The 21,468-nt window shown below is 36.1% G+C and overlaps 1 protein-coding gene across 5 annotated transcripts in view; it reads left to right on the top strand.

The window, feature by feature from the left end:
* Window positions 1–18,331, top strand: part of LOC107716709 (membrane-associated guanylate kinase, WW and PDZ domain-containing protein 2-like) — a 98,228-nt gene extending 79,897 nt beyond the window's left edge. For 3 of the 5 annotated variants that reach the window (XM_016523234.1, XM_016523231.1, XM_016523229.1), the window contains 13 exons: window positions 2,532–2,563; window positions 4,527–4,704; window positions 6,389–6,480; window positions 8,399–8,594; window positions 9,675–9,854; window positions 10,643–10,828; window positions 10,905–11,277; window positions 12,915–13,003; window positions 14,703–14,806; window positions 15,200–15,343; window positions 15,864–16,002; window positions 16,459–16,547; window positions 18,090–18,331. In XM_016523234.1, coding sequence (XP_016378720.1) covers window positions 2,532–2,563; window positions 4,527–4,704; window positions 6,389–6,480; window positions 8,399–8,594; window positions 9,675–9,854; window positions 10,643–10,828; window positions 10,905–11,277; window positions 12,915–13,003; window positions 14,703–14,806; window positions 15,200–15,343; window positions 15,864–16,002; window positions 16,459–16,547; window positions 18,090–18,146 — 1,859 coding nt within the window. In that variant the 3' untranslated portion in view covers window positions 18,147–18,331. Of the gene's footprint in view, window positions 1–2,531; window positions 2,564–4,526; window positions 4,705–6,388; window positions 6,481–8,398; window positions 8,595–9,674; window positions 9,855–10,642; window positions 10,829–10,904; window positions 11,278–12,914; window positions 13,108–13,500; window positions 13,645–14,164; window positions 14,304–14,702; window positions 14,807–15,199; window positions 15,344–15,863; window positions 16,003–16,458; window positions 16,548–18,089 lie in introns of all 5 variants that reach the window. The other 2 variants (XM_016523233.1, XM_016523230.1) reach the window with 2 other exon arrangements.
* The last annotated feature ends 3,137 nt before the right edge of the window (window positions 18,332–21,468 follow it).

The raw sequence follows: 21,468 nt of genomic DNA, 5'->3' as shown, positions 1-21,468 counted from the left end.
TCACTCTCGTACTCGAGTGATATTGCTCATATATATATATATATATATATATATTTGATCAGGTTTTAATTATATGCACCATTACAGCATAACATACATACAAATAAATAGCAATATATACTTGCATGTAATTCTGCCAGCAAAATTATAATGAATATATATTGCAAATATTCAGTGAATTGCCCAGCCCTACTTAGGACGAGTTATTGGATTGCATTTGCACCCACGTGCATAAATGCAACTTTTGCAATAACTTCTCTACATTTATTTCTGTTGGAATCAGAAATGATCTCATTTGGCAGCTGACTGCTGAGGGAGGTAAATGCAATAAGAAATGAATTTCTTATCTCCAACTTTGCCCAGAGTACTAAAAGAATCATTAAGAAACCAGAATTGTCCTTGCAATTCCCATTTGTAATTCTTCCAGCATTTCTCTACCTTATTAGTGCAGCAGTCAGAGCACAAATCCACTGTCCATCTTCCTCTCTGCACTTCTTTTATGAGGATTATTGGCATCTCAGGTAGGACTGGACAGGCAGGTGTGAGGTGATAACTCCTCTGACTCCTTGTACTGTCGAAAATATCACCAGGGCCGTGGCATTTTAGCAGTGCCGACAGCTCTATTACATCCTCTTGGCTCTATTATATCGGGGTCTCAGAGAACTCGGAGCTGACAGTCACCCCGCATCCCTCATGATTCCATCTAACTCACCTTTCAGAGACTTCACCTGAGAGAGACGCATGTCATGAATGAAACCCAAGGACGCACGAGGCCATTGACATGGCATTCAACTTTTAAGTTTGACTTTTTTGACAGTGTTCAAGTCTGAATACGGCAATCAAGAAATAAGAGGACAAATCCTTGAAGCCTTGCATGCAAATTGATCAAAGTTCTCTGCTTTTTGTTGTCCATATGGCTTCTGTTATGATGCATTGGGGGAGGAAGAGGACTTATGGAGTGCCACGACTGTGCGTATTTGCCCGAGGCTTTATGTTTAGCCCTTAACTTCCAAGTCGTGTCCTGGTCATATAGCATTTGATGTAATCCTGTTAGTTTAAGTAGGCATAAAAATGCCTTGCTCCCCTACAAATACTCACATACACATACCCAGATGTACAGGCCACACACATGCATGCGCATTTTTATGCACACACAAGCACAAAGACTCACATTATAGTCTGTGCAATTGAAAGAAACAGGTCTGAGACTAAGAAATGAAAAGTCATAACTCATTATTCTCACAGCACCTCTGGCCACGGTTTAATCACCCTTCTTCATATCACAGGCAGTCATATCACAAATGCACATCATGCATTTTATTATATGTGTGGGCTAAATATAAAACAGGATTGTGGTAGTTGTTTGCATATTGTAAAAAGTGAAATGTGTGGTTGTAACAATGCAAAGCAATTTCTACCCAGTCTGACCATTAAAATGGCTTTCTGTTAGTGTAACCTGATGTGGTTAGTATGATACGTTACACATTATGTCATAATATTTTTCATTAATAGTTTTTATTTGGAAAAAAAGTTAGTTGATTTAGATTTCATTATATTCCATAGATGTCATTTATACAATATTACTAATATAAACACAATATTCTTTATCAGTTTTTTTATTTCATTTTAATTAGTTAATTATTTTTAATTTGCAAAATTGTGTGAAATAAGAAAATGTATTTTGAATTTGATTTATTTTTCTGACTCCATTGACACTTTTTAATGAAACAAGAAAAACAACAAAATTATCCCAGTGGAGTCAGAAAAATAATCTTAATATCTAATGCAAATGTCTATCTCAAAAAAGTACACAGTATGTCTATAAATAAAGTATCTTGCTATAATGGGTTTTCTGATGTATTTACTGGAATCAAAAATATCAATAATAAAAATTATTTTGTTATTATGACAGAAATACTAAGAAAATTATTTCTGTACTGTACAGATATAAAACCTCAAGCTTGAGTCACATTTAAAATGTGCTGTTATAATAATCGTAAAAATGCTAATTTCCATTTATTGTTCTTGTAAGTGATCATAATCCTAAGTGATTGTTTTGAGGGTTTTTTTCTGATTATCCTAATACTAATACTTAGATATTTTACTACAGATATTTTTCCGATGCGAATGAGGCCAGTGATGCTGAGTGATTCAGTAGCTACAGTGATATAGATTCAACACAAATGCTAAAAGCGTTACTGGCCATTCTTATTTTAGAATCATTCAGGACTGACTGGATGTTGTAAAAAAAAATCTAGTTTAGTGTCTGCTGTCTCCTTTATGGTACTAAATACTGTTTGGCAGGCTCAATTTTAGTCTTTTTTTTATTTAGGATGAGTTTGGCATCTGCTCAAAGCTAATGATGTAATTACCTCGCAAATAAATGCAATAAACTTTCCTCACTCAACCGCCTACAGGACAACAAAGTGAAGAGAATAATGGAAGGATATTATGTGACTAAAATGAAAAACACATCATTTTACTCCTTAGATTTAATGATATTAATCATTCTCTCTTTCTTTCTCTGTCAGGCCTCTACACACCCTGGGATCCCACAAAACAGGTAAATGATTTGAAATATTTGCTTTCTCAAACTACTATTTGTTTTTGCATGTTATTAAGCTGACACCTGCTGTAACTTCAAAGGGTTGTAAAGTAAGGCTTCAGTACAGATTCAACCACATGACATTCGGTTCCATTAACAGTTCTCGCACATGCTTTCTTCCACTGATGTGGCTGGAACGCCATTAAATACTTGGACATTTCCTGCACTACTTATTCAGTGGCGCTGAACAAAACAGACAGAGCAAGCAGAGTAGTCAGATTCCTGAATGAATGACTCTTCTAAGCCAAGCTGATCTTATAAAAATATGTAGATATTTTCCAAGGTGGTGATTTCGTATGAATCTGTATTATGTGATTCGTATGAAAACATCATGTGAATTAACCAACCCATTTGCCAAACGTAAAATAGTTACAAATTGCCATGATGAATCAAACACTTACAGCGCAGTCGGATATCTGTACAAATAACTCTTCTGAGCCAACATCTCATCTTATAAGAAAACATAACTATTTTTCAAGGTACCTAACAGTACGCGCGTGCTGTTAGGCATGTTTTGTGCCGTTGATCGTCGTGGTCATCCTTAATAAATAAAACATTTATTCATGCTTGGGTGTCGGCTGTGAATCCAGTGGAGAGAAATCCCCCACCACTAACTGCAAACTGGCATTCAGATCTGCCTCCATTTTGTTTGCAACGCCCCACCTTCCAACGATCCAATCAATTCCCGAAGGACGAAATCAAGTCCCGCCCTCTCATTTCAGATGCCGTTTCACTCGGATATACGTCACAGTAGAGAAGAAAAGACAATCGCAACTTACGTTTCATGCTGACTTTAACAGCAAAAACCAAGGATTTTAGAGCACTCGTGCGATTAGACTGACAGGGCAGCTGATTTGGTGGTTGCCTAGCAACATAAAAAAAACGCAGCGCACTGCTCTTTTTTAAAAGTCACCAAAAAAAGGTGCGCCTCGCGGTTTCAGACCTAAAAAACGCATTCGGTGTGATCGGGGCCTAAGACTGGTTTTGTGGTCCAGGGTCACATATTTCAGTAAACATTTATTTTATTTGAAGTAACAGTTTTAGTTAACTATAATAATCCTAGTTACAAAATATATATAATTTTTAATAATTATGTAATTTATCTAATGAATAATAAAATGCATGTTTTTTTATTTTGTAATAAAAAATGAGCAGTTAACAGTTTAGCGGCCATTAAACAAAAATATTTGTCTGCATGATTGTTTTCTGATTGGCCAATCAGAATCAAGTATTCCAGCAAGACATTTAATACAACGGGGATATTTAGCAGAATATCCAGGCTGCGCTTGTCACTATCCCACAACAAACGAATGCTTCACAGTGTTTTTAGTCCACTTGTATAATCTTAGTTTTACATGTCTTGATTGCATTGCAGATCTACAAATGCTGTTTGCGAAACTAAATGGACTGTACATCTCAGGTTAAGTTTCTTGTAAAGTAATTCAACATTTAATTTAGCACATTTAGGTATTTCTAGAACTGGCTGTGATATCTAATTTCATGTGAGTTCACTTTCATCCCGGGTGTGAGATACATCATTTTCAAGAAGCCGCCCAGTTCGGCTGGACTCAGGGCTCGTAATGGAATTGGCAGATTAAGCAGAGAGCTGCAGGTGAAATGAACAGCTCACAGGAAATAGGATCCATTAGCCCCCGGGGCACATGACTGTAGTACAGATACTTTAGGCCCTCACTTAGGGCTTAATTCATCTCCCCCACTGAACCTCCAGAGAGCGACTGGACTGCTAAACTCTCTCCTTGCAGAAAGAGGACAGGAGTAATGACAGCGGTCACCTTTATGACACGCCGAATGTTCTCCTCTTGAACTTTTAAAGGATCTTCATGAGAGATTTGCACTTCTTTTTGGTGCATGTATTAATATTATTCACTCAAACCGGTCTATATCTGTGTTGTCCATACAGTGGGATCCTCAAGGAAGCCCCCAGACCAGCTTGTCGGCTGCTTTGCTCCCCCATGGTGCTCCACATCCCGGCCAGCCGCTCCATCGCTCCTCTGTTCCGGACACAGAGGTCTTCCACCTGGGCAAGCCTGACCCCTATGACCTCTATGAGAAGTCACGTGCCATTTATGAAAGCAGACGTAAGTCAGAGATTTTGGTCATTTTCTAGTTGTTTATAAATAACTATATAATTTTTTTTTAATATATCAGCTTAGATTTATGTGTGTGTGTGTGTGTGTGTGAGAGTGTGTTTGTATACCAGTATACAAAAGTTTTTACCTGCAGGATTGGCCACATATAATGCATTTTTCTCCCCATATTCTCATTAATGAATTCATGTAAATAAATTCTAATTACTACTATATAATAATTATTTACTGTATCAAAGTAAAACAAAAACAAAAAAACAAAACAATACTGTAATACTATTATCACTGGGTTCCCACAGTCATGGAAAAGCTGGAATTTTTTGGAAATCGGAAAGACCTAGAAATTTATAGAAATTAATCATCTTAAATCTTAAAAATAATTTAAAAAATCTTGGTTAGGTATTAAGCATTATGTGATGAATACACTTTTTTCTATTTCATCAGCTGGAAAGTGCTCTAGTGTGAATTATATTTGCTCACAAGCCCTACTGACCAAAAAATTGGCCAAACAGTTTCACAAAGTGAGTCATTAGCGAATTGGTCTGAATAAAAATAATTTTTACAAAAGTCATCCAATTTTCACAAACAACTACTAGACTGGTCATGGAAAAAAAAAAAAAGATATTAAATAAAAATGAAATAAAATATATAAATATATTTTTAATTGTAGGCATTAAACTGCCAAAATTTTAAAAGACGATATCTCCGTTTGCATTGAACTTTCAGCGCTGCAACTTTGCAGATATTGTTTATGCTCAAACAGCAACATTACACACTAACTAACGTTAAAAAAGTGAAATCGCAATCAACCATCCCTTTAAATAATATTTTTTTTCACATTATATTAATACCAATTGGGAAGCAAAATGTGCTTCATTTTCATGAAAATAATATCAATACCAGAAAAAAATAGGCCTCGTTTTCTTCAATCTAATAATAATTTCTTATTTATTTCTTTAAATTTGAGGTGAAATATGAGGCTCTAAAATTCTTGACAGGTTCCTTGTGACTCCTCCACATATGAGCCTAAATAAAGCATGAAGCCAGTTGATAGTACAAAGTATTTTTGAATAATTTCATCGTTTCAAGCTCTCATTTCTCATTCACACAGAGCCAGTCCCTCAGATGCTGACAGACTCTACAGGCAAGTAGAGGAATGTGCTGCTTTCCCTTTCTTTATGTCACATAGCACATATGCTGCTACTCACGTTTCAATAGTTAATTTATGGAACCCATGTGAATTTAGTGCTCTGTATTTAGCTCTCTGTCTACCACTGTACTCTTATTCTCCACTACATCAGAAAGTTCAGCACTCCAGTTTGTGAGGTGACCTACAGCTTGTGTTCAGGTTTAGGAATGGTTTGATGTTTCTGAAGAAGTCCTGCTCTTTGCTTTCATGTCAAACATGATCAATTCTTACATTTTATAGGATCATAGCTTTCTGTTGGTGGTTGAGCAGAGACCCCCCCCCCCATGATTGTAAAGCGCTTTGGGTGTACAACAATACACAATAAAGCGCTATATAAATGCATCATTCATTCATTCATAGAATGGATTTTAATGTGTTGCTGTGTGGTTGCTAGGGGATTAAATATCCCTAACCAAGGAAGCACCATGAATTAAATCAAGCTTGAGTTTGGTGTGTGTGATCTAAACTGTGAATCTTGTTCCTCAGGTGTGGAGTATCAGGAAGTGGAAGTGCACCTGCTGCGTGAGAAGACTGGCTTTGGCTTTAGGATCCTGGGTGGAGACGAGGCGGTGCAGGCTGTGAGTCCGGAGACCCGTGACAAGGCTCGTATGGGGCAGGATAAACAGATACTGGTCCATATCTGTACAGCTCCACGAGCAGCAGATGGAAACAATCATTTCCTGAAAAAATCTGAAAATCATTTCCTGCTTCCTTTAGCTACTTATACAACATTACAATAGCAAAAACATGTTTTTTGGGCATGTACCATAATAATATGGTATGTGAGTATAGTAGTTAGTTTAGAAAATTTTGGTAGTAATTATTAGAGCTGGGCTTTATGATGATGAGGGACATAGACTACCGTTTAAAAGTTGGTATCCGATAAGATTTTTTGTTATTGAAATAGGTTTCTAATGATTACCAAAGCTACATTTATTTGATCAAAAACATAGTGAAAACAGTAATATTGACAAACAATGTAATTTAAAACAACTGTTTCTGTTTTAATACGTTTTATAAGGTAATTTATTCCTGTGATGCAAAGCTGAATTTTCAGCATCATTACTCTATTAAATAATTATAATTATGCTTTGTCTTAATGTTTTTGTGAAAAACATACTTTTTCCAGGATTACTTGATGAATAGAAGGTTTAAAAAACAGCATTTATTTTAAATATATATTTTTTGTAACATTATAAATGTCTTTACTGTCACTTTAATCAATTTAATGCCTCCTTTCTGAATAAAAATATTAATTTCTTTAAAAAAAGCTTACTGACACCATACGTACATGCTGTTTTTGCTTGTGATGACTTATGATGTGTCTGATGACATTTTATTAGATAAATTTGTGTCCATAAAACTTCTAAATAAAAATAAAAAAATAAAGTTGATTAATACACATTGCTACATGATATATATACACTGAACAAAATTATAAACGCAACACTTTTGTTTTTGCCCCCATTTTTCATGAGCTGAACTCAAAGATCTAAGACTTTTTCTATGTACACAAAAGGCCTATTTCTCTCAAATATTGTTCACAAATCTGTCTAAATCTGTGTTAGTGAGCACTTCTCCTTTGCCGAGATAATCCATCCACCTCACAGGTGCGGCATATCAAGATGCTGATTAGACAGCATGATTATTGCAAAGGTGTGCCTTAGGCTGGCCACAATAAAAGGCCACTCGAAAATGTGCATATATATATATATATATATATATATATATATATATATATATACACACACAATTTGTGGGGTTAACTAACTATATTATGAGATGTTACTATAAAATTAAAATGACTCATACCATGATATTTTTATTATAATGCCCTGTCCAAATTGTTTTTTTTTTTCTTCATAATTTTTTTATTTCATTCGCCTTTTAGTTTTATTTCAATTCAGTGTAGTTTTCATCCCTTTCCATCACAAGTTCTTCCATCTGCCTGTAATGAGACACAAAACACTGTGATTGGTTGTTTTACATGGCAATCAAACAACTACTTTTTTTTTTAATTAGATTGCTTTTGTTGTATATTTATTTATTCATTTGACAGAATACATTTGAAGTCTGAAGTCAGGGTTGAGAAATATATTTAATTCTTTTGCACTGCATTTTTTAATTTGTATTTTGGTTAACTTTGTTTTTTTACTGCTTATTTTCTTCTTCATAATAGTTATGGTTAACAATTATGGTACAGAACATGTAACAAATAGACTTAGCATCTGATACCATGAATATTCCATTTACCACCACTGTACATGTTTGTAACAGTGAGCTGGTTCAGTTTATTTACAGTCGTCTCTTAGCTAGTTGTCTTTGGTAATCTGTGGTATTTTCATTTTGGTATTTGCAACTTTCTGTCAGGCTAGATATGTATCCCATCAACTAGTCAAGAAAATTGCTGTTTGAACATGTAGAACTAGTGACAATATTATTATGAGATGGTGCATGTCAGTTCACATTAACGTGATGACTGATTTTTCATCACAGATTGTGATCGGAGCAATCATAGAGAACAGCCCTGCGGAGCGCGACGGCAGACTGCATCCGGGAGATGAGCTGGTCTCGGTTGACAGGATGCCCGTGGCGGGGAGACCACACCGCTACGTCATCGACCTCATGCACGCGGCGGCACGAAGCGGACAGGTCACCCTGACCGTAAGGAGGAGAGTTCTGCTGCAGCAGGGTGAGCAAAAACCCTCCAGTGACAACTAAAGCAACACTTTTATCCTCAAATCCAGTCAGTAACTACACTGTCAGGGTTTATAAAACAACAAATTCCATTATATAGGTATTTAGGATGAGTAATTTTTTTTTGTTCCTTTAACCCTATAAAGCCCAGTGTATCATATTTGATGCACACATTTCTAAGGCCTCCGAATTATGAACATGATCAAAACTTTTCTGAAAACCTATTGTACACAATCTACTACATGCCTTCTGTCGTCTGATTGATAGTTGATAGTAAAATTGATAGTTAAAGGCCTTACAGTGGAATTGTACAAATGTCCCCCTTCAGGTCTTTGTACATGTTTTCTTGCTGTATAATCTTTACTGATTTTTACAAAGTAAATGTAAGAACATCTTTTATGTTGTCATTAATATTTCAAGATGAACATTTACTCAACTTAAACAATTTCAATTTTTTCATGACATGAAAAATCATGTCAAATATGATATATCAGGCATCTGAGGAATGTTGTACATCTATTAATCATCTTTGTATTGCATTGCATTATAGGTTTTTGCATTGTATGCAAAACTAAACATTTAAATATCATCTTACTAAGACATTTTTGGGAGATATAGAGTGAAAACTGATATTTATATGCAAAAAATGTATTTACATTAAAAACTATCAGAATTTCATCTTACTTTTAGCCATATAAATATCAGCAACTGCACCAAATTGCATATTTTTGCTCAGTTTGGGCCTCTGAATAAAATTGAGGTGTTTTTTCCTAAGTAGGTGTGAGCTCCATATTTTCACTATATCAGACTATTTGAGTCATTAAAGCCTGATGTATTAAATGTGACACAAAACATAAAACATGTTTTGTTTTGTTTTTATTTAGATTTTTATATTTAGATTTTTAAAAATGTATCTAAAGGTTAAAAAAAACTGTTCGATTAAAAATAAAACAGATTTTTCTGACTATTATTTCATATTTTGGGATTTACATTATCAAGAATAAAACTGCAGTAATTTGTGGCAATTATCTCTTGAGTCACATTGCTGTGGTTTGGTGTTTGCTTCCACCTGCAGGCCAGCCATGTGAGGAAAACGGTGCAGCAGCCAATCAAAGCAGTTCTCCCCGGGGTCATGCAGTGTGCCCGGTCAACTTGCCCCCCACCACTGATGTAGTTATCCACCGTAAGGAAAGCGAAGGCTTTGGCTTTGTCATCATCAGCTCCCTCAACCGTCCAGAGACCACAAACACAATAAGTAAGTCCTGCCTTCACATAGCTGTTAATCTGATGCTCTGGTGAACACTAATGCAGTTTTACACATGGTGATCTATTAAAGGGACACGTTTATTTATAAAGTTTTGTAGTGCACATGTATTGAAAGTATGGGATCAGGCCCCTTATTTGTGTGCAAGAAGATAGTTTAAGCTTTGAAAGCCATTTCCTTTCAAAGGAAGGAAGCCATTTAATCTTATCCACATTTGGGTAAATCTCACAAAACATGTTAAAATAAATAATAAATAAATCTATTTGACACCTCTTTCGACCTAAAATTCTTATTACAACAAAAATGATATTGGTATTTTAGTACCATTCGTAATACTATTAAGAATATTTATAATATAAATGTATATAAATTATAAATATAAATTGTTTATAATAGTAATATTAATAAAATATGTATTATAGCAAATGAAGCCTATTTTAGTACCACTTTAAGATTACTAATGAGAATATTTATAATAGTAATATATATACATTTTAAACATCAAATAAATGTATGATGATGATATTGATAAAAATATGTTTCATTGTATTATTATTAATATAATTTCTAATTAATTCACTTATTCACTTATTCACTTATTCACTGTTAAAAAGAATTAACAGTACTAAAACTATTGAAAATATTAATTTCTATTTTTAATGTTCTTTTATATTGGAGGGAAATATGACATTTCTTACTGTATTTTTTTTTTTCACTGAAATATGATCAAAATATTTTACATGCAGTTCTCATGATATTTACATTCCTATGTTTTCTAGCTGTGCCACATAAGATCGGCCGCATCATCGAGGGCAGTCCGGCTGATCGCTGTGGGAAGCTGAAAGTTGGTGATCGTATTATGGCCGTCAACTGTCAGTCTATTATCAACATGCCTCACGCTGACATTGTCAAGCTGATCAAAGACGCTGGACTCACTGTCACCTTGCACATCATCCCAGAAGAAGGTATGATAAGAATATTTTACAATAAAGAAAGATTTCTGTCTTCTTCCTTTGTAAGCACAATCATTTTGTGCCCTAGATGTAAACGGTGCTCATTCGGCCCCTACATCAGAGAAGCAGAGTCCCATGGTGGCCCAGAAGCACAGCCCTCAGACTCAGTCCAGCCCAGCAGCCCAGCAGAGCCCGACCATGGCTCATCCCAGCCCACCAGCCCCCCACCCCAGCCCGGCCACCACGCAGCCCAGCCCCCTGCTGATGGAGCTGGGCCTTGGAGCTCCGCACAGCAGCCCACCAGTGACTCAAAGCAGTCTGCCTGTGAGTCAGGCCGGCCTGGAAGCCATGCAGTCAGGCTCAGCGGTGACTCAGGCTGCTCCTCCGGGCATGCCGGGAGTTCAGCCCACCTCCATCGGATCAGTGCCGGTACCGCCACAGCTGTACCTTCATGACACCAGGTACCGTTTGCTCGGATATATAATTCTCATGTCTGATTTAATATTAAAGCTTCAAATCAATATCTATCTATCGTTCTATCCTTCTTTCTATCTTTTTTGCATCATGACATTATTTTTATTACAGTTAAGCACATTATATTAAATTATATTAAAATTCAAAATATTAAAAACATTATATTAAAATTCTATTTTTATACCATTAAGATTTTTTTTTTTGCATTATAGCATTTTTTTTTTATCACCATTAAGCACATTTCCCCCCAAATAATCATTACTGTATTTCATCTGGATGAAATTGCAGAGGTTTTTCTGTAATTTCTAAAATAATATCTCTAATAAAAATTCTCATGTATTACAATAAAAATTGCTGCAATACATTGATTTAAAAGAATAAAATAAAATCAACATAATGTCATGAGGTATATGTAGTTTACAATTCAAATAATATATAATTTTGTTTTTCATTATGGTAATAAATTTTTTTTAAGAAAGTTTGCTTAATTGCCATTAATGTCAATGCAAGTAATTTTTCATTGGTACAACAAAAACATTGTTCTATGTGAAATATAAAATAAAGATTAACTAGTATTTTCGGGAAAAAGAAAAAATTTTCAGAGCAAAAAGGACCCGAATACCACATGAGGGTTAAAAAGGCGGTTCATGCTCGAAAACCCTCCGATGTGGCTGAATTACAACAATTCTGCATAGATGAGTGGACCAAAATTCCTCCACAGCGCTGTAACAGACTCATTGCAAGTTATCGCAAACGCTTGATTGCTGTTGTTGCTGCTAAGGGTGGCCCAACTAGTTATTAGGTTTAGGGGGCAAACACTTTTTCACACAGGGCCATGTAGTTTTGGATTTTGTTTTCCCTTAATAATAAAAACCACAGATGTTGTGTTCACTTGTGTTATCTTTTACTAATATTTAAATTTGTTTGATGATCTGAAACATTAAAGTGTGACAAACATGCAAAAAAATAATTAAAATACAAAAATTTTTTAAATGAATAAATTGTAATATATCTTTTCATGTTTTTCCTTTTGACTTTTGGGGTGAAATATGAGTCGGGCTTATTCTTGACATGCTTACTGACCCATCTAAATCCCTTCTTTTTATTCCTTTGTTGTTCCATTTGTCCACGTCTGTTTAAAGCCTTATGTCAGGTAGTCTTTGGGCTCAACCAAACTGCCTTGGGCAGTCTCACGTCATGCTTCGAGCGTCTGCTGTCTTTCTCTCACACCAGCCCGAGTAACATCACTTAACACTTCATGATAAATTATTTACCTCCTCAATAATGCATGCTTCTCCTCTCAGGCAGGGTTTGCACGTTTTTTGTTGTTTTTTTTCCCCCAGGGTTGGCTCAAGACTGCTCTGATTTATGCATTGTGAAAGATGGGAACTGAGACTTGATAAATATGGCCCATGAGCAAAGCCCTGGTCACATGGTCAAAAAAGGTCATTGTTAGACATGTGTTGTTTTTATTGTACATTGGATGTAATAGTATTTAAACCAACATTCACAGAGAGTTTAGGTGGTTTAAACTTGAATTTTGTGGGAAATGTGTAGCTGAAATTATTTAGCCTGTTGAATTGTGGGACAGGATTGCTTGGTTTGATCTTGTTGGTACCTACAGGTCAGAGGTTAAAGCCAGGCAGGATGTTAAGCCTGATATCTGCCAAGCTGCATATACAGACTACAGACAGCCTCCGGTGGACTACAGACATCCTCCTGTAGCAGACTACAGACAGCCGCCCACCATGGAGTACAGACACCCACCTGCTCTGATAGACTACAGACAGCAGTCCATCGCCGATTACAGACCACAGGTCAAACTGTGCATTTTATTACACAAAAAATTACTTGACATCCAGAGTTTGATACAATTACAGTACAGTGCAGCTGGAAAATCAATAAAATCACCATTAGAAGTGCCATGTTTTTTCTACGGAATGAAATCATCTGCTATAGCACAATTAGTTTTTGTATATAAAATATAGAGCATTTGTATTTGTCCTTTACACTTAATTTCAATAAATAAATAAATAAATAAAATCTCATCAACATACATTTTTAGTGATTTTTGGTGTTAAGTACATGAATATAAATTATTAAATATTAATATTACATTTAAAATTGAAGATAAAAGCTGAATAAAAGTCAAATGTGGGGGGTGTCTTGAAAAGCTGCATGCCACACTTTCATTTTTTTTTTTTTTCCAGGACTATGACTACTTCACTGTGGAACTGGAGAAAAGTGTGAAGGGATTTGGCTTTAGTATCCGGGGAGGACGGGAATACAAGATGGACCTGTTTGTGCTGAGACTGGCGGAGGACGGACCTGCGATCCGCAACGGCAGAATGAGGGTGAGAAAACTCTAAAAACTGTTAAGAGAGTCTCACATTCAAACTGTTAAAACAATTTAAAATAAATGCTGTTCTATTGATCTTTTCATTAAAGAAGCCTGAAATATTAAGCAGTACTACTGTTTTCAACATTGATAATATCAAATGCTTCTCAGCAGATTAGAATGATTTCTGAAGGATCATGTGACACTGAAGACTGGAGTAATGATGCTAAAAATGCAGCTTTGCATCACAAGAAAAAAATACATTTTAAAATATATTAAAATGGAAAACAGTTATTTTGATAATAATATAATAGTTATTTTGATATAATAATATTTCACAATATTACTGTTTTTTTTCTGTATTTTTGATCAAATAAATGCAGCCATGGTGAGCATACCTAAACTTTTGAACAGTAGTGTCTTTGCATTTATTCCACGACTCTCTGGAAAGCTTGACTCTGGTCAATTATCATAAAATAAACACCTTCAAGATGAAAAATATCCCCCTATTTTCCTATTTTCCCCTATGTCCACAGGTTGGCGATCAGATTATTGAAATTAACGGTGAGAGTACGAGAGACATGAGTCACACTCGCGCCATCGAGCTCATCAAGGCCGGCGGTCGTCGAGTACGTCTGCTGTTGAAAAGGGGCACGGGACAGGTGCCGGAATATGGTGGGTATCACAACACACAAAGCCAAAAAACACCATTTTAATCTTTTAAACGTTTTTCAGTTTAAAATAAATATAATTTTGTGTAGCCATTACCAACTTTTCAGACTAACATAGAATTGATAATCATGTTTTAAAACTAAAACCTGCTGATTTTGGATGAAATAATGGAGCAGATGCTCGTAAATGTGCTTATTGGAGTGCACCGGGGAACAATAGCTCAAGCGGGATACTGTGGTCTTGACGGTTTGTTCAAGCTGAAAGCTTTCTGTTAAAAGCTTAAAAGCCTTTGATGACTCACTATATCAATTAAACCTTTCAGTGAACTGTCATTTAGTGACGAAACGTCTAGTAGCCTGTAACTAGTGTTCTCGTAACTCCTCTCCTCTATCGACTACAGACATCCTCCTGTAGCAGACTACAGACAGCCGCCCACCATGGAGTACAGACACCCACCTGCTCTGATAGACTACAGACAGCAGTCCATCGCCGATTACAGACCACAGGTCAAACTGTGCATTTTATTACACAAAAAATTACTTGACATCCAGAGTTTGATACAATTACAGTACAGTGCAGCTGGAAAATCAATAAAATCACCATTAGAAGTGCCATGTTTTTTCTACGGAATGAAATCATCTGCTATAGCACAATTAGTTTTTGTATATAAAATATAGAGCATTTGTATTTGTCCTTTACACTTAATTTCAATAAATAAATAAATAAATAAAATCTCATCAACATACATTTTTAGTGATTTTTGGTGTTAAGTACATGAATATAAATTATTAAATATTAATATTACATTTAAAATTGAAGATAAAAGCTGAATAAAAGTCAAATGTGGGGGGTGTCTTGAAAAGCTGCATGCCACACTTTCATTTTTTTTTTTTTTCCAGGACTATGACTACTTCACTGTGGAACTGGAGAAAAGTGTGAAGGGATTTGGCTTTAGTATCCGGGGAGGACGGGAATACAAGATGGACCTGTTTGTGCTGAGACTGGCGGAGGACGGACCTGCGATCCGCAACGGCAGAATGAGGGTGAGAAAACTCTAAAAACTGTTAAGAGAGTCTCACATTCAAACTGTTAAAACAATTTAAAATAAATGCTGTTCTATTGATCTTTTCATTAAAGAAGCCTGAAATATTAAGCAGTACTACTGTTTTCAACATTGATAATATCAAATGCTTCTCAGCAGATTAGAATGATTTCTGAAGGATCATGTGACACTGAAGACTGGAGTAATGATGCTAAAAATGCAGCTTTGCATCACAAGAAAAAAATACATTTTAAAATATATTAAAATGGAAAACAGTTATTTTGATAATAATATAATAGTTATTTTGATATAATAATATTTCACAATATTACTGTTTTTTTTCTGTATTTTTGATCAAATAAATGCAGCCATGGTGAGCATACCTAAACTTTTGAACAGTAGTGTCTTTGCATTTATTCCACGACTCTCTGGAAAGCTTGACTCTGGTCAATTATCATAAAATAAACACCTTCAAGATGAAAAATATCCCCCTATTTTCCTATTTTCCCCTATGTCCACAGGTTGGCGATCAGATTATTGAAATTAACGGTGAGAGTACGAGAGACATGAGTCACACTCGCGCCATCGAGCTCATCAAGGCCGGCGGTCGTCGAGTACGTCTGCTGTTGAAAAGGGGCACGGGACAGGTGCCGGAATATGGTGGGTATCACAACACACAAAGCCAAAAAACACCATTTTAATCTTTTAAACGTTTTTCAGTTTAAAATAAATATAATTTTGTGTAGCCATTACCAACTTTTCAGACTAACATAGAATTGATAATCATGTTTTAAAACTAAAACCTGCTGATTTTGGATGAAATAATGGAGCAGATGCTCGTAAATGTGCTTATTGGAGTGCACCGGGGAACAATAGCTCAAGCGGGATACTGTGGTCTTGACGGTTTGTTCAAGCTGAAAGCTTTCTGTTAAAAGCTTAAAAGCCTTTGATGACTCACTATATCAATTAAACCTTTCAGTGAACTGTCATTTAGTGACGAAACGTCTAGTAGCCTGTAACTAGTGTTCTCGTAACTCCTCTCCTCTATCAGCTGCTCTGTTTTTCTAACTCTAATCTGCAAAGCAATAGTTCAATCTTTTACTTCCTGTCCTGTAGGAATGGTACCTACCAACCTTACCATGTGCATGAAAAGCGACACTCTAGCCTCACCCTATTTCTTCATAATGGGACACTCTAAAGACACGGTTCGTGGCATCCTGCACATCTCTCGGCTTTACATTTTCTTTTATATCTGTAGATTTTCTTGTTTCCGTTTGCTTTGGCACGCTAGCATACGTTGCATGTCTGATTATCTTTTAACTAGACTGTGATTGGTCGCAGTGTGTTTGTGTGTTATGTATCACCGTGTGCATGTGCACATGACAGTGTTGGGAAGCTAAATTGAAACTGATGCAAGTAGTAAAATAGTTCAAATACAATCAAGCTACTCGTTACTAACAAAAAGCAGCTAACTACATTGAACCTATTTAAGGGGCAAAATTGTTCAATATATTACTATAAGATTATTTATTTGCAAACAGAGCAGTATTTATCTGACAAAAACAACGAGAAACTCAATTGACGTTTCACTAAGCCCCGCCCTAAAACTGTAAATTACCAATTGTACTTTAGCAACTGCTGCCATCCTTCATTTTTTCATACAAGTTTGTGATCTTTTCTAATGAAATTAAATGGAAAATCTGTGTGTTGATTTTTAAATTAAATCTTACGGAAATTAGCCAAAAATATGGAGGCCGAACAAAGGGTCAGTTAGGGTGACGGCATTAAACTTGAACAGATGAATTTACATTAATTGTAATTAATACAACTAGAAGCACTGAAACATATATGTTTAGAATTTTCAATTGATATTTTTACATTTATATATTAATATTTGTATCTATAAATTTAGACTAAGTAAATATTCACATTTCTAAATGTTTAGATTACATTTATAGATATACATGTTTATACATATTGTATAGACATTTGCAGTTATAACTTTAATTACTTCATGTAATTATTTCCCTCATTTATATATATTTATATATATATATAGTGTGTGTGTATATATATATATATATATATTTAACATTATTAAAGCAGAAGGAGACCCTACCAAGTTATTGAGTACATGTACAGTAAATGAACATACTTTTCCAGAAGGCCAACAATTCACTAAAAATGTCTTATGAAGTATTCTAATTTGTTTAGATAGTGAATTGGTGGGTTTTTGTCAAATTTGAGCCAAAATCATCACAATTAAAAGAACCAAAGACTTAAACTACTTCAGTCTGTGTGCATTGAATTTATTTAATACACGAGTTTCACAATTTGAGTTGAATTACTGAAATAAATGAACTTTTCCACGACATTCTAATTTATTGAGATGCACCTGTATAAACAATGTAGCAAGTCGAAAACATAGGAATACTTTTGGAAATACTGTATTCATCACTATGTAAAATAGCACAAAGTGACTCATGAATAATTTTTTTAAGTAGTTCATTTACATAAACTGTCCAAATGAACCAATTCACTAAAATGAATCAGACTTCCCGAAATAACAGATGAGGAAGAGTATAATTATGTTACCTTTTACCATAATCTAGCTTGTTACTGGAAGTGCTACTAAAAAGTTCATTGCTCCCCAGCACTGTATGACTTGTGTTGTGTCCATTAGCAGTAACCTTGCTGTGCAGTCAGGTGTAACGGGTGATTCACAGGTTCTTTGTGTTTCCTGGTAGACAGTGCCGCCTCCCGGAGTGCTGTCTCTCCAGCCGCCCCTGCCTTGTCGGAAGTAGGCTCACCCCGCTAGTGTGACACTCGCCCTTTGCCGTCACCCGTCATCTCATCCAGCCTCAAACCCTGGACTTTCAGTGGCATTCTGTGACAGTCTGGACCAATCACGGCGCCCCTTGTGGCCAGTTTTGTGGGGCTTCGCCCGCAGAACGAAGGGTGGCAGGTCCACCTGTAAGAGCTGTGCTTTGAACAGCCTAAAAACGGAGGAGATGGATCATAAAAGTCGAAAATATTAAGAACAGATGGAGACACATCAACCTCAAATGGATTGTCGCATCCAACTTGCTTTTCATATAGACTTTGATCCAAGTTTGTTTTTCATTTTTCCGGACGATCCAGATTAATGGCAGCCAAAGACGCGTGGCTCGCCCTCGCTGTTTAATTCTGGATCCAGAGCGGAAACTTATCACAGGGGAACGAGCCGAACTTTCAACGCCTCGTTCTTCCTTCCGGTGGACCCGAGCTCACTTTATTTGTTTATCATGTAGAGGTTGTTTATTTTTTGTATAATTTCAAGACGTTCGTACCAATTGCCTAGCGATGCTGGGGGTCAAATATCGCAAATATATGTGTAGCATGAAAAGAGATTTCCGAAGAAACACACTAACTTGTTGAGTTGAGAACTTCAACGTTTCAGTATTGCGTTTCGTTATATGTCTGATGGAAAAAACTCACCATAGACATTGTGAAACACTGACAGTAAATATAAAGGGAGACATGATGGAGATACAAGGGTAAGTATCACGCCAACCCATTCGGCCTGAATTATGGGAGGTAAATGCATATCAATCGCCAAATCTGCCGTATGGACGTGCCCCTTTAGATCCCAAGACAATATGTTACATTAGTATGGTTCAGTCGATGAATTCCACACCCAGCCAAATGTTCGGTTACATTGCGAACTGAACCGAAGAAGGAGCGAGGATGTTTTCGAAGCCTCAGTACATCATTCTGGCCTCATTGGCCCTGTACTGTGTGCCACCACTGTGGATTTGGGGTGCCATCTTACACCTCACAAGCTTCATTCCCATGTCTCCGATGGCTCTGTAGTTCATGGAAGCTAATTAGCGGAGCTAATTTAAAAAATATGTTTTTTCAGGACAGTTTGGTCTGAGACCAGGAGACATGTAGTCTTTCACCGTGTCCTAACCAAGTGCGACATGACAAATAATGTGCCTGTTCGCTCCGAACGTGAAAATGCTGTGTGATGCAACAAAATCACACCCAGTCAGAACTTATTTGTTATGTAGTACACAGCAATGTGGATTTTGAACCAACAAGATGTAACTATGGGCAGGGCTACATACAAATAAATTTGGGTTTTGGACCAATAAGATGACAGTGGGCGGGGCTACATACACAAATTGGCAAAATTTCCTGCCGCTTGTTACAGTTGCGGCTAGTTAGGACAAAAAGTCAACATGAAATCAAAATTGACTTTGTTTTTCTAATGCACATTCCTGATCAAGATGTGCATGATATTTTGGTATCATACCGGTTATTGGTTGATATTGGATATTTAATTTTGCGTTTTGATATTTAAAATGCTCATTTCCCGTTTTTATTTTTAGATACATCTTTAAAAATTCAAATTAAATAACACTGTTAAATGTAATCTTTAGCAAGTCTTGCAATGAATATTAATTTCATACTGTACAATATGATGTTGTGATGCCCAAATTCACTTGTAGCATTTAAAACTATTGTCTTTTAGTGTTTTATTTTTATTTATCTAGAAAAATTTTTTATGGAATTTTAATATTGACCATTTATCAGTTATCGCACATAACATGAAAATAATTATCGGCTTTGGCATCGGCCAGAACTTTATATTCTGGTCACTTTGCTTTATCGCTTGACGTTTTATCACATCATGCTTGGTTAAGACACGGTTAAGGTTCAGCTGGGAGCAAAGACAAGGAAAAAGGATGTTTTTAAATGATGGGGGCAGGGGTGGCGTTTCCGTATGGCAGAGTATGGCAGTTGCCATACCCTAGCCCAGTCAGGTGTGCCATGAAAAATTATCCAAACTTCATATCTCTATTATAATTCGTTATTATTATTTTAAATCAAAGGGTTTTACAAATTTTTAACCAATGATAAGTCTTACAAAGAGCTTGTCAGTAAAACTTCGTAACGCCATTGGATCCTCAAGCTCTCAGCAAAACCTCGTAACTTCACCCCGTCTCCATTCAGATTGACGCGCTGCGCACAGCCTGGAGGAGACAGATCTCCGCTTTTTCGCAATGCAAGGGTAAATAAATAACTGATGTTTGAATAGTACAGCGTTTTTTTTACTCAAACACTATGTCTGTAAAGGCTAATGTTTTTGTGTGTTTGAAGAGCGGAGAAGTAGGTTATTTGCCGTCTAGCCAATACTTTTGTACGTTTTAAATATCCTGTGCTTAAGCGCTTAATCGTTTATATCATGAGATTTTGGCCCAGTGTATTAAACAACAAGAAAAACTAAGCGCTCATATAGCAACAATAAACGTTATATAACATGTAAAAGTTGATGAAAGCGTATAATGCGATGCACTTGCCTCAGATGTGGCCGTTCTATTGACAGACAAAGCACAGATCTCCTCATTCGCCGGCCAAAAACCTTGTTAACTCCATTTGAGCTTGTTTTTTATAAAGGCCTAATGTTAAGTGCAAGTGTCTGATACAATACCAACACTGATGACGCAGTGTTGTTTAATTATTGACTTTTTCCCCCTTTCTTTCTTTTTTCCCGCTGTATTTCAGTAGAGTGTGCCATGGAATTGTTTTATTTCTCAACACCCCCACGCGCCATACCCTATGGTTTTGTGAAATGCCGCCACTGGATGGGGGCATGATCAGGGTCTCTCTAGCATGAAAGGGTGGGACCCAGTTGTATGGGGCAGAGTGCCTTACTGGCAGGACAAAGAGCAGTATGAAATATGCATTTTACTTCAAAAATAGAAATATCTTAAGAGCTGAGCTTTTGTTTTCACCTTTGATTCAACGGTGACAAACTTTGGCAATTTTTTTTTCTGAAGTCGTGAAATTGTTTTAGTAAAAACAGCGTTAAAAACAGCGTATTAAGATCAAAACATCTGATCTGGCACATGTGGACGGCGGTATGCGAAAATAAGGAGATAATATATCAAAATTTTGTGTTTGTTGCGGCAAACAATGTTCTATGCGAACATCTGTCCTTCTGACCTTTTCATTAGATGGAAGAGACGGTGAGTTCATACGGTGATAGTGATCAACAGAAACATTTACAGTGATTGAATCTCACAGTGTGGAGGGAGGGTTTGATGCCATGCAGTGTTTTGCCTCTTTTTGTATTCATTT

The sequence above is a fragment of the Sinocyclocheilus rhinocerous genome, unplaced genomic scaffold, assembly GCF_001515625.1.
Source record: "Sinocyclocheilus rhinocerous isolate Xijiao unplaced genomic scaffold, SAMN03320098_v1.1 scaffold1201, whole genome shotgun sequence".
Taxonomy (NCBI): domain Eukaryota; kingdom Metazoa; phylum Chordata; class Actinopteri; order Cypriniformes; family Cyprinidae; genus Sinocyclocheilus; species Sinocyclocheilus rhinocerous.
This window is presented reverse-complemented; position numbering and strand designations above follow the sequence as displayed.